We start from the raw sequence: 13,441 nt of genomic DNA, 5'->3' as shown, positions 1-13,441 counted from the left end.
ACATGTGTTTGATGTATTTGAGGTGCTCACACACGTAAGGAATCATACTTTGTGTTTGAACATCATGTTTGTTATTGTTTATTCATAAACGTGGGCACATATTGAAGCACTCTGACTCGAATGCGGCGTGACAGCAAGGTTCATCCCATCCTAAGCCTGGAAAGCCCCAGTGCTTTGCTTAATCCATACAGAATTATGGGGCTTCATCAGTACAAATGGCTTTGACATCCAGCCCTAACATGATTGACAGCTAGCCGGAGTGAGACACAATGTTAAGGATCATTTAAATAAGGTTTTGCGATATTTTGTAAATAAGATTTGATCTGTCTTTTTAATATCATCGGCTGCAACTATATACCAGACAGATTAGCATAAATTATACTTTATTGTACTTTATTATGCTAATTATGGTTTTCCTCCTTTTTCAGCCTTCGGAAATGCCAAAACAGTAAGGAACGACAACTCCTCCAGATTTGTAAGTATCCCCTCTAGGATTAATAAATGCTAATGTCGTTTGATTAGATGATTAATTAGCTAATTATGATGCACAGCTTGGATGTTTTCATCCAGACTTAATTCATGCTTGTGAATAATCCAGTATTGTCCTCTATTTTTTTTTCTGTTTCCCTCATAATAAGCCCCGCTGTTTCCTAATGCAATGCATTTTTTTTGTCCCTCCATATTTCTTGTCATTTCCTTAGTGTGAGAATTACTAATTCACGTACTCGCATGATTCTGTCTTCCATTAAGTTGAACACGTAGGAGCTACAATATTTTGGAAATGAGTTTTCTTCTCCTTGTTCAGTTTGAGCAGGATCAGTAACTCACTCATATCAGTGTAGGTGTCACCTGGACACAAGTCCTGTTTTTTTTTTTAGTTAACAGCCTCTGCAACATCTTAATGGTTAAAGCAAAAGCCCGAAGGTGTTTACACATACAAAACTGGTTTGAAGCTCACAAGTTGTCAAGGTCGACGTTTCCTGTAGACACACGTCCTTGGCAAGTGATGCATGTTAGTACATGTTTCATAGCAACACGAAAAATACATGAAATAACATCCTCAGAATTGGACTCAGCGCAGATTCAATTGGATCTGTGCAGAACACCGTTCCACGCACTGCCTCAGTTTTAGCAGGCCTTGTACACTTGATATATTGCACAGACACATGCGAAATAGCCTTTTATAAATGTTCTTTACATGCCGCATACAAGACAGTCATTGACACACAGTGCGCTGCTTTTCATCAGCAGCACAGTGTGGCCAAATGCCAGCACAGACCAAGAAATCAGTTTATCTCTAACCAAAGAGAAAGCAAACTCTGGCACGGCTGCACTGATTTTTTTTTTCTCTTTAGTTTTATTTTATGTTCATTTCTCAATCGTTTTTAAAAATGATCTTGTTTATCAGTCGAGCTTCAGACAGTTTCCTATCTTGATCACCTGTGCAACCTACTGTGGTCTTACGATGAGTAATCTGAAGACATCTGATCTCAATGGAAGATGGAGATAGCATCTTAAGAACGATTCAAAGTCTGCTTCGCTTTCTGTACGGACAGACACAAACCCAGACATTTCCAGGCAGTGACTGTATGAAGGGAGGCAGGGTGTTTTCCGTTTTTTATTTTTACGAAGAAAGTATTTCGACACATTTACTGGCTAAAAGGTTTCAGGGAGGCCCGATCATGGATGTAGTAATAAAAAAAATTGGATCCCATGTTCCAACTTGGCATCTCATTCATTCTCATGAAGGATTGTCAGCATCCTCTGGCCCGGTTGACTTCCTCTTGGCTCCCCCGTACACACAAATAGCATGAAGTAATTTAATGATACAGCTCCTCCTAAACTTAAATAGACCCCAATGGATCAAATTCTGATATTACAAAGAGTCTTTTCAAGGGGACACTCAGAAAAATGAATTCACCGTTTTTACAGCCACTACTTCTCTAATGACTGTGTGTTAGAATAGGTCTTTTTGGCCAGTGTGTGTCATGTGATGCTGCAGTTCAGAGTGCTGTTGGTGGGGGCAGCCTGGTTCAGTTTCCTCCCTTATTTCATCACATTAAATTACCCCAATTGCGCTACCGCTTGTGTTTATTTTCTAACGTGTATTGTGTTTTATTTAACCAGTGAATGATTCAGCTAAACTGAAGAACTTCCATCACATGACTGTTTGGTGGTTATAATGGAAATGGTTATTCTAGCCAGTACCATGCTTTTTCACACTATGTTTAATCATCTACCTACATAGTACTTATGAATACACGCCAGTGCTTGGACTCGCAGTTGTAACAGAGAGTATTATAAAGGATTATGCCCCTGATCTGTTTATATTTAGGTAACCTTGGCATAAACCTCCAGGCAAGGACCTCAGACCTCCCCACTAGTTCATCAGAGCTCAATCAGTTTATCAGAAACCTACGAATCAAACTCTCTCTCTCTCTCTCTCTCTCTCTCTCTCTCTCTCTCTCTCTCTCTCTCTCTCTCTCTCTCTCTCTCTCTCTCTCTCTCATTTTGCTGAGTGCAGAGGACTTATTGAGTTTGGCTGGAGCCCACTCACCAGTAGAGCTTGGCCAGTTCTGAGGACCTGTCTGCTATTAATACATCAGAGGGTGAAACACACAGAACTCTCTGTTCTAACTCCCAAATTTCAGACAGAAGGAGAGAAGGGGCCTGAAATAGTTTAAGTCCTACACTAGAGGGAAAAAAAAAACTGGCATTAGTTGGGGGGGGTCTTTCCCTCCTATAGAGGCTAGTTATTTCATAGCAAGTCGTGTTTATGATTGGCAGCTGTCGCCTCAATCGTAACTTGAATGGGTTTGTTCAGAGATCCTCCCCCTGTGAAGTTGAACTGAGCTCATGAGTTTGGCTTCGGGCCAAGCTCGCAGTGTATATTAGAGTTAGAGTTATACCCACTTTCAGTTCTAACTGTCGTGCTCTGTTCAACAGGGGAAGTACATGGACATTGAGTTCGACTTCAAAGGGGATCCTCTCGGTGGAGTCATCAGCAACTGTGAGTAGTGTCAGGATGAAAATGCCCTCACCAATTAAAGATTTGAAGACATCTGAAACTGTGAACGCAGGAAATGACACGCACCATATTTCCTACTTCATCTTTATCATGTCAATTGCATACTTTTCTCTCTCGTGTCATGGCCTTCATCAACCGGACACTTATTGCTTTGCAAGCAACACCACTAAACTAAATATCTAAGTTATTCTACTTTGAGCATAGCTCACTTTCAGATTGCTCTCTTGCACCTCCATATTATTCATCCTCCTACATGGGTCAGTCGTAGCCAAAGTCTTTGCAAAAACACCAACAGAGAGCAATCCATCTTCTATTTGTTGTCAGTAGAAATTCACTAAAAACATATTGCGGGGGCAGACCGAACAAAACGCAGCCCTTCACCTATCCGACTCCCTTTCCTCAGCTTTTTTTCTCTGTTTTGCTCTTATCTTGCCTCTGTTCACATTGTTTTGTCTGCGCCGGCTTCCCCGCCATAGGTCACGGAAACAAAGAGCGGAGCTGATGGCGGAGACACAAGTGAACCTCTGTCTGCTGGCCTGAGTTAGTCAAATACAAGGGACTGTCTGTAAAGAAGAGCCACTGACATGTGACTTCTTCAGACACAGGCTGGCTGGCTGGCTGGCTGGCTAGACAGTTGGATGAGGAAGTTCTTGCAGGACAGACCTTAAGGAATTTCTCTTAACCTCCCAGTTCATTATTTCCGCTTGTATGTAGATCCTCGGTGTCATCAGTACTTCCTACAACTGAAAACAGATAGCTATATTTTTCGAAAAAAGCCAATTCTCAGTAGCTTTGGTAATAACGGGGTGGTAATGGTGTTTTGGCAGCCAAACAGCCAATTCCTTTAGTCAAAACATAACAGGATATTGTCCCCACATTGCTACTTTAATGTGTGTTTGCTTATCTAAGGGAGAGGGGAACATGTCCTGAACGGAGCAAACAATAAATGGCATTCAGGATGCTTTGCTGCAGAAAATGGGAAGCTGTGGCCCCCGAAAAAGCAATAAAAAAGATGACTGAACGGTTTTGCCGGACACAAGGTGAAAGATTACTTCAGTACCCTTAGGAGTAGAATAATCTGAAACTCTTTGTTGGCCCCCACGCTGACCCCCCCCTTGTGTTTTTCACAAAAAAGGTGTCAGACAGCTATCTACATAAAGTGGCTCCTCAGGGGTGTTTTTCTTTTCTGTCCTCCTCTTTCATCACAGCTCTGTATTGCTGTTGGCAGCCACTCAGTCCTGGATGTTGTTTATTATTGATGCGCTGGCTCTCCGACAGCCTCTGATGTCATCAGTGGGCAGCGGGTGCCACAGATTCACATTCAGCCTGATCTGCCACTAACTCTGACAACCCCGGGTCTCTGGACAGAGCTCTCTAGTTAGGTGCTTGTAGTGTTTCCACAGAAGTATTGTAAAGTAGCACTTCTGTCCTCTCAGCACCGACTGACTGGAAGAGTCAGTTTTTTTTTTTTTTTTGAAGCGAAGTCTGAAAGTTGGCAAAGCCAGGAGCCATTCTTTTATGGCTGGAAATTTGATCATCTTTTAAAATGGCAGTTAATGTGGATGTTTCTCCAAAACGTTCACTTCAGCGTAACATAAACTCCAGAGTCTCCTAAAATAAGATGTTTTCTAACCAGAAAAAATGAACGCTATCATCCAGCCAAACCCGGCAGTGAAGAGGATCTCAAGCAGCCTCAGCTGCTGAGCTCTGTAGTTGGTCTTTAATTAAATCATACTCAGCCTAATGCGGTGAACAGATGACGGTTCCCCTTTTTAATCAGGTACTATTGCACTTGGTCGGAAAGCTGTGTGCGGTTTCTTCATCATACACTTCCTGAAGCGCGTGTGCATGTATACACATGCAAATATTTACCAACATTGACTCGGTCACCATGGCAACTTTAAATACATGGTTAGAAGCCATATGAGCTCCACACAGATGTTGGGCATCCTTAATACTTTATTATAACAGGGTCAGCCATGTATTTACTACTCAAGAATACCCCACCGCACAAACATTTCCAGAGAAGACTATTGTTAGGGACGGACTTTTTGTCATCGTGTGTCATTGTTTCCTTTTTGTCGTCCCTCGCTCTTTTAGATCTGCTCGAGAAGTCACGTGTGGTGAAACAGCCAAGAGGAGAGAGGAACTTCCACGTCTTTTATCAGCTCCTGTCTGGAGCTTCTGACGACACACTCAGTAAGTCATATTAATACTGGAAATTGGAGTTGAACGGAAGCATGAGTGTGTGTGTTTTTTTTTTTTTTTTCTAAATAGCGTGCAGTTATATACACACACATCTGTACACAGGAAGTAATAAATTAAAACTGAACCAAAACAGTGGCTTGCAAGCAGTCATGTTCAGAGTAAACTAGACCTTTTAACTCTCATTGTTTTGGTTTCATTCACACCAGAATGGAAGGAAAACCTGACCGTGCACTTTGAGTCACCTTATTTCTGGGTTTCGGATTTATTCATTTCATTTCTATCCACCTAACTGTAATCCGAAGCCAGCAACACGCCAGTCTTTGTGTAAAGAAGTAACCTATGCAGCTGGGGTAAAAAACACATTGCTGATGCATTAAGGGCCCACTCTTCCTGCTTAACAAACACCGCAGAGAACAAAGACTGGCCGTGAAACCTGTTCCCTCTATTTACTTTTCTGCGGACAGAGGGCATTGTTTTATGTCCTGAACACAGGAGAACAATGTAATGGTCATTCACTCCAGAGTACACACATCAGAGGGGCTTGATTCAGCTGTAGTTAATGCAGCCGCTAATGAAATTCGACACATGCACCCACGAGAGGAATGGATTTCTTTGCTACTACATAGAGGGCTTTTAAGAGGGCTATTTGATCTTCCAGAATAATGTTCACAGCAGTAACCCAGTGAGTGCATATACTGTGTAGAAATTATGTTTGAAGTGACAATGGCCTGGGGGTTAGATAAATTAGTTCCAGGGTATCACCCATTTGAATCTTTGCGCCATGAAGTGCATTTTTTTTTTTTTTTTTTTTTTTTAGAAGGTACTTTAAAGAAGCAGATTACATCATTACAATATTGTGGTTTTTATCAGGCACCTCCCAGCTGTGAGTGTGTAGGTCTGTAAACGCATTACCTTTTCTGCTCACCCTTGCATTTAATGTAAATAATCGCCCTCAGCCATGCTGCTTGACCAATTGTAGTTTTTAAATGGTAACCACATGGTTTGTGTGTCACAGGGAAGCTGAAGCTGGACCGGGATTTCAGCAAGTACAACTACCTGAGCCTGGACTCAGCCGTAGTCAACGGGCTGGATGATGCAGCCAACTTCAGGACAGTCAGAGTGAGTACTAGCTGCATGTGCTTATGCATTATAAAGATTATAATGGTAAAGTTTATTTGTATAAAACCTTTCAAAAACCAATGTTACAAAAGCGCCGTACACAGACGGCAAACAATAAAAACAGAGTTACTGATAAAATCAAAAGGCAGACACCAGTAAAACCAGTATGTTACAAAGTTCTTTAGATAAACATGAGATAAACAATCTAAAGTGCAGAGTATAAAACATAATAAGATGTCATGCATAAAAGAAAAAAAAGAATCAAATTTGTTTTAAGAAATGACTTAAAAGAAGTTTTGATTTGGTGAATCTGAGCTCCTCAGGCAGATCATTAAAGAGTTAAGGTGACAGCAAAGAAACAATCCCCTCTAGTCTTAAATCTAGCCAGCAGGTTCCCATACATGTTTTTCTTTAAGGGTACGTTCACAATTTTTCCAAGTTTATCTCAAAACAACAGTCCAGTGCCCATATGAACAGTGAAACAGGTTTTGCTCGCTGTAATCGTTCCTTCTGTTCATACTGACCATTAGAAGATCTCTTCCACATGTACTAAAAACGTGATGGGAGACGAAATCCACAGTCCTTGTTTTGAGTAAATATGTCTTTAAAGGTTTATATGAAGATAATATGAGGCTTCAGCAGTCTGAGTTACAGTATTTTTAGTAAAAAAAAAAAAAAAAATCCCTATTTGTGGCCGGACAGACAGTGTTTTCCTGTTCAGCTGCAGTGGAAGAATAGTAACAAACAGAAGGAATTTGGCACTAAAAAGAGTACAAAAAGTAACTGTGAAAGACGATGACTTGATTTGACAAATCTGGACGGCTGAAGCTTCATATTAGCTTCAAACAAATTTTTAAATAGTTTTACACAGAAGGAGGACTGTGGATTTTGTCCCCCATTCACTTAACATTGAAAGTGCATTATGAAGGGATGTCTTAATGGCCAGTATGAACAGGAGGAGTGATCAATCACAGCAAGAAAAACACATCAATGTGCATTTTAGCACCTGAATATTATAATATTATACTTTTAATGATGTTAAACTTTAGCCATAATAAGACTTAAACCCAACAGTTCTCGTAAGCACAACCTCAAACTTAAAGTATCCCACTTGAAACCTGACACCCGAGACCTGATAGAGATGGTCTCACTTTATCAAAAAAAGTGCTGATAATGTTTTGGTTTTTTTTTAAACCACCAACCGACTCGCACGCAAATGACTCACTCATCACACAAGCGCCGTCTCGCCCCACTACCATTCAGCACCGACTGTCTTTTGTTGCATAATTCTGAGTTAATCAATACGCTGCACAGAGGTTAGAGGCGGTCTGAATCCTCCTTATCTCCCGAACATAACAAACTAACTAAAGTGTCGATTGTAAAATTGTGAAAACTCTCCTCCCACCTATTGCAAAACGCTTTGAACTTTGAACTGAATCTGTAATCGAAAGTGAACTTAAAACCTGAACTTCAGGTTTGTATTGATTAAACAAGGGAAATTTCATGCGCACCATTTAATACAATATCAAAACAACAGCGCAGGGGCAGCAGAGCTTTGTTGGGGAAATCCACCACAAAAAAAAAAAAAAAAACACCCTCACCTGCTTCCTATTTGTATTTGAATAAAGTTACACATGCGGGATCTCTCGTCCGCATGTGCAGCGCCACTCCTCCTCGTCTTTACCGATGACGAGACAAAGGATGTTGTGTCTATAAGAGACCCCTTCTACCCCGACCTCTATTGTTATCAGTCCCTGCTCCAGCATGCTCCACTCAAGCTACCGTAGAAGCCTTTTGCAGTCTGTGTTACGTTCTACTGTTCTCGTTTCCCCGCGTTTCACCACATCCTGCTTCTCATCCCCTCTCCTGTTGGGTGTTTTTTTTTTTTTTTTACAGTATTCCCCGTACAGCTGTATTTCACCAGCGGAAACACATGCGGACATTCTCACTAAACAATGAGTTCCTCCACATGGCCTTCTCTCTTACTGCCAAACATGGCCACACATTCCCCCCCCCCACCCCCCCCTTAAAACATTTAAACTTTTAGATACATGTTGTCACAACAATAGAATTTGGAGTGGAGTACCACAGCAAACTAGATTGTGGTTGTGGGTTTTTATAACACAATCATCTCAAGCACTTGAGTTCATTGTCTGTTTTGTCAGCTCTGTGAAGGGACTTGTTTCATATTTGGCACTAGTGTGATAAACTGGGATTCACTTCAAAACAGTTTATTTATTACTTTGTGCAAATGTAGTGTTTTTTATGAATAGATTGAGCTTATATGTGTTATGTTTTTGCATTTCCTTTTTCTTTGCTCTCTTTTTTTATATGTTATGTATATTAAATGTACTGAAGTCTCTCAGAAAAGAGATGCGGTGTGAAGAAAGAGAATTAAAGGTTAAAATTAAGATCTGGTTGACACATTTAATTGACTGCTGCAGCTCTGTCTTATTCAATCTTGCACAAATACAACTTTAGACAGTGATGTCTTTGATAAGGTGGAATTTATGCCTGCAGAAGACGTTTGTGTTGAACATGTATATCCTCATTTGTCACCTGATTACCATGACAACACCAGTGACAGCGCCGTCAGGTTGCAATGATAATGTTTCAGTCATATTAAACCGTTGTGTTTGCATAGACACCATCACAGTACGTTTATAGCTTAGTTCCCGTTGTGCCCATGTTTTCCTTTAGGATTCAACAGCTGATCAGTGACTCACTCATTCCATTTTTTTTTTTTTTTTTTTTTTTTGCCCTCCCAGAATGCCATGCAGATCGTGGGCTTCATGGAGGACGAGGTGCAGTCGGTGCTGGAGCTGGTGGCCGCCGTGCTGAAGCTCGGCAACATCGAGTTCAAGCCGGAGTCGCGCTGCAACGGCACCGACGAGAGCCGCGTCAAAGACAAAAACGGTGGGTTTGACGGACAGCAAACAAAAAGCAAAAGAGTCCCTTTTTACAACTAACTTCCTCCCTGAATGAAATGATTCAGCAGCATGGTAGTTAAGAACTGAGCTGTCTGGATAATTAGGTATGAAAAGATAAATTAGGAGAGCTTTATAATTGTATTAATTTTTTCATCATAGTGTTATTATTATGATGCTTTATTGTGAATTGTACATAAAATCCCTTTGGCCCACAGGCCCAGTTGACCTGATGTTGAGCCACTGCCCCCTATTGGCTGCTTCACTCTCCTCTGCAGTCCTGCTCACCAAATATTTGTGTTTTATGATTTGCGTGACAAGAGCTGTGTTTATCACTCCCACAGCTGTTCTCTTTAGGCAAATATTGCATTTACATATTTTCCTCCAGGACAGTGGAATGATCCAGTTTCACTGTCCTTACTGACAGTTTTGCAGAGAAAACACATTTGTGTTTTTGTTTTTTTTTTTCATATGACTCAAAGACCGTCTTGTTGAGATCATGTTGCAGCATGTTTCTTGCTAAGAAGATGAGCATAAATTGAGATGGTTTTATGTTTGTGTGTATTTAGCATATTATTACAGGAGGTTTTAAACTGCAACCACTGATAAAATGTTCCATCAGAACAAAGGAGCAAATTTCAGTGGAGTATACAAGTAGTGATCTATATCTGCAAAAACATATCTTAGCATAAGCTTTAACATAAAGGAGGAGAGAATAAATAAACCTGATAAACAGGTTGCTCACAAAGTTCAAGTTTTAATTCAAAATAGACAATAACAACATGGATCACAAGCAGAAATTGTTCATTGTCAGTGTTTTTATTTGTGTGTGATTTTTTTTTTTTTTTTTTTTTTTGCAGATCTGAAGGAGATGTGTGAGCTGCTGGGCATCGAACAGTCAGTGCTGGAAAGGGCGTTCAGCTACCGCACAGTAGAGGCCAAGTTGGAGAAAGTGTCCACTACCCTGAACGTTGCCCAGGTCAGAGGGATAGTTACAGTTATATGCATTTCTTGCATTTCCTGCTCCTTGTTGACATTAATGCACACACACACAGAAACACACACGGTGCATAAAAAGGGCAATTTCTTCCCCCTGACTTCCTCCGCCGGCTGCCGACTCTCATCCATGTCAATTTTACGAAAACCCCTCCATTATAGATGAGCAGTGTTCCTTCTGGAAATTCAAATGTAGGTCATATTTTAGAGGTTAGTGAGTTCACTCAGACTGTTAAGAAGTGTTCATATAATGTGGATGCTGTAAACATGGGCCCTATGTCCAAAAGCAGAAGAAGAAATGGTTTGGAGAATCACCCTGACCTCCAGAATAATGTTACCATGCAGTTGGTGTTGCCCTTTAATCTTCACTGTGTTTGTGTTTATCAAGGTTATTTTTTTTTGTGTTTCCTAAATGATTGACTTGCTGGAAATTCAAGAGATAACTTCCTGTTATCAGCCCTGTTATATTAGGTCTGCAAAGAATAAATACACACTTTTAGTTAGTAAAAATGAATTGATGCATTTTCTCTTTGTTGCTGCATTTTCACTTCATCAGGATTATTGTGTGTTTACTCACAGGCCTACTACGCCCGCGATGCCCTTGCCAAAAATCTCTACAGTCGTCTCTTTAGCTGGCTAGTTACAAGGATCAATGAAAGCATAAAAGTAAGTGATGTACAGAATTTCATTTATTTCATTTGATTTAATTAATTATTCTGTTATTTTTCCTTTTTTTTCATGACAGTTTGAAGTGGTAGTACACCACTATCCTCCTCTATTTCTAACACTGACAATATCGTCTCTCTGCAGGCACAAGCTAAAACTCGCCACAAGGTCATGGGTGTGCTGGACATCTATGGCTTTGAGATATTTGAGGTAAGAAAAAATGGCCAGATCAAACCTCGATTAAGCCACAATCTGACCACCAAACATTTTTTTTTATCACATTTTTAAAAGGAATTTTCCCCAGGCTGTTTGCATGTGCGTCGGCGTACCTGTGAGGAGCTTATCAACAAGAACTGAGAGCTGATAAAACCATATTCAGATCAGATTAGTTCAGCTTTATTGCTCCCAGGAGTGAAATCATTTTTTGTGGCGAGGTGATTCCGACACTAAAATCAGCATTTCACAGTGGGAAAAACGGACAGAGCATCAAGGCACTTATGAATACACACTTATCATAGACATCATAAACATGTTATGGACACAATATCAAAGACATTGCATAGTAAACAGTACATAGTGGATACCTTAGTAATGTTGCCAACCACATAGAAAATAAACAAAACACAAAAACAGTCAAGTGGACCAATATTTTGATATTTTTTTAGATTTTTTTTAATCTGACCATTATGTTCAATACATAGCAACTGATGCAGCACCAGACATTTGAGTATCAAGTGTTGTTTGGTTCAGGTGCATGTAAATGAGCATGTGCATGCAAACACATGTCAGAGAGTTTGAGTGCACTGTACAGACTAAATGGGGATGGAATAAATGTTTCTTGTCCTATTGCTTGATGCCTTCAGCCCCCCTTCCCACCCCCCACCCCCTCTCCACCCCCATATGTTCATGTCTTTCTCATATCCCTGCTTGTTCACTCCACTCACTCTCAAGTCCTTCCTCTCCTCTGACTGTTGTGTTGTGTCTTGGTCACCAGGATGGAGTAAGTAACACCTGCACCAGCCTGTTTTGCTGTGCCAGTGTGCATGCTGTGATCTTAATTCAGCTCCTCTTTTTTTAAAGACAATTCAGGGGGGTGCTCCTGGTGCGCAGCAAAGCCACACGGCTGAAAACACGCTAAAGACGCCTTTGCATCATTTGAATCAGGGCATACACATGGCTAAAACTAATGCGATCTGATACAACAGCCCCCACAATAAATCTAAAGGTTATACTGCTCAGCTTCTGTTGAAACAGTTTTAGGAGATGTTGATTGAACTGTGTGGTCATTCTGGAGGCTTAAATATGTGTTAAATATTTGTCCACCTGATGTAAATTTGAAGGATTTATTGTAGGGCTGTTGCATTAGACTTCATTAGTTTTTGCTACTGTGCGTATACCTAATAAACTGGCAACAGAGTGTATTGCAGCTCTATTGAATAGATACATATTAGACCGATGCTTTAGATGTTTTGGTTGTCAAACACTAATACTACACTGAGAGCAGCACAGAAATCAATTTCTTAACATGGGTTTGACAACTTCATCATGATTAGCATATTTATTTCATATGTTTGCCATAATAATAAATTGAGAGAAATCCAAATGAGATTCTTCTTAAAAGACAAATTTTTGTATTTATAAAATCATTTAGGGCCAGTGCTCCTTCTTAAGTATGGCATTTAATCAGTCTTTGCTCCCAACATTTTTCTGCCGGAAATGTTGTTGAGGTTAAATTAGAAAAGCAAAATATTAAGTCGAGGGACTTTCCCCTACCCTGTGACAAGGGAATACACACTTATGAGAAATGATCCCATTGTCTTCAAATGTAGTTTTAAGATGATTACTTCCTTAAGCTGCTGTAAACCGTTGGTCATAAAACAGCACAAGGTCATATTTCAGCCTGCTGTCTGCTGCCACTTGGGTATACACATGTATCTATATGCTATTGAGTGTGTGTGTGTGTTTGTGTGTGTTTATTAGGGGTGAAGGCGACTGTGGTTTCTCAGTTAAAGGAAATGAGTCTTAAAAGGAATAACCGATCTCCTTGTGGCGATCCCATTTCCTGATCACTGAAAAAACTCGCCGTGTCCTTCACTCTACAAGCTCTTGGACTAAACACGCTATTCTAACCGCCTTAGTGTCTTTTAGCAAATAAATACTAACCTAACCCCGCACACGATAAGATCTCCCAGGAAGCATGACTCTCTCGTCAACGGGTCATAATTGACAACAATATTAATTGTGTAACGTTGGGAGTAAAAGGTTTTCAAATGGTTAACACTCCATCAATGTTTAACGATGTTGTATGACCGTTTACAGGAACTTTTTTTCCCTGATAAAGGTTTATCATAAAAGTTCATCAGCGTACATCAGCAAGATTTACTGCTATCAGTTGTCAACTGTCCAGATTGATTAAACGTGTGTTCAGTAATGGTTGTCAAAGTGATGAGGCAGCAAATCGTCAAGTGTAAGAAGAAGAGCTGCAGGTTATAGTTTT

The 13,441-nt window shown here is 40.3% G+C and overlaps 1 protein-coding gene across 4 annotated transcripts in view; it reads left to right on the top strand.

The window, feature by feature from the left end:
* myo1b (myosin IB) overlaps positions 1-13,441 on the top strand; it is a 64,608-nt gene that overhangs the window by 35,380 nt on the left and 15,787 nt on the right. For all 4 annotated transcript variants that reach the window (XM_067603173.1, XM_067603174.1, XM_067603176.1 and 1 more), the window contains exons 6-13: positions 429-475; positions 2,947-3,010; positions 5,129-5,227; positions 6,252-6,355; positions 9,124-9,271; positions 10,143-10,261; positions 10,858-10,944; positions 11,089-11,154. In XM_067603173.1, coding sequence (XP_067459274.1) covers positions 429-475; positions 2,947-3,010; positions 5,129-5,227; positions 6,252-6,355; positions 9,124-9,271; positions 10,143-10,261; positions 10,858-10,944; positions 11,089-11,154 — 734 coding nt within the window. The remainder of the gene's footprint in view (positions 1-428; positions 476-2,946; positions 3,011-5,128; positions 5,228-6,251; positions 6,356-9,123; positions 9,272-10,142; positions 10,262-10,857; positions 10,945-11,088; positions 11,155-13,441) is intronic.

This window comes from Thunnus thynnus, chromosome 11, assembly GCF_963924715.1.
Source record: "Thunnus thynnus chromosome 11, fThuThy2.1, whole genome shotgun sequence".
Classification (NCBI taxonomy): Eukaryota; Metazoa; Chordata; class Actinopteri; order Scombriformes; family Scombridae; genus Thunnus; species Thunnus thynnus.
Note: the sequence above shows the minus strand (reverse complement) of the source record. Positions and strands in the feature narration are given on the sequence as shown.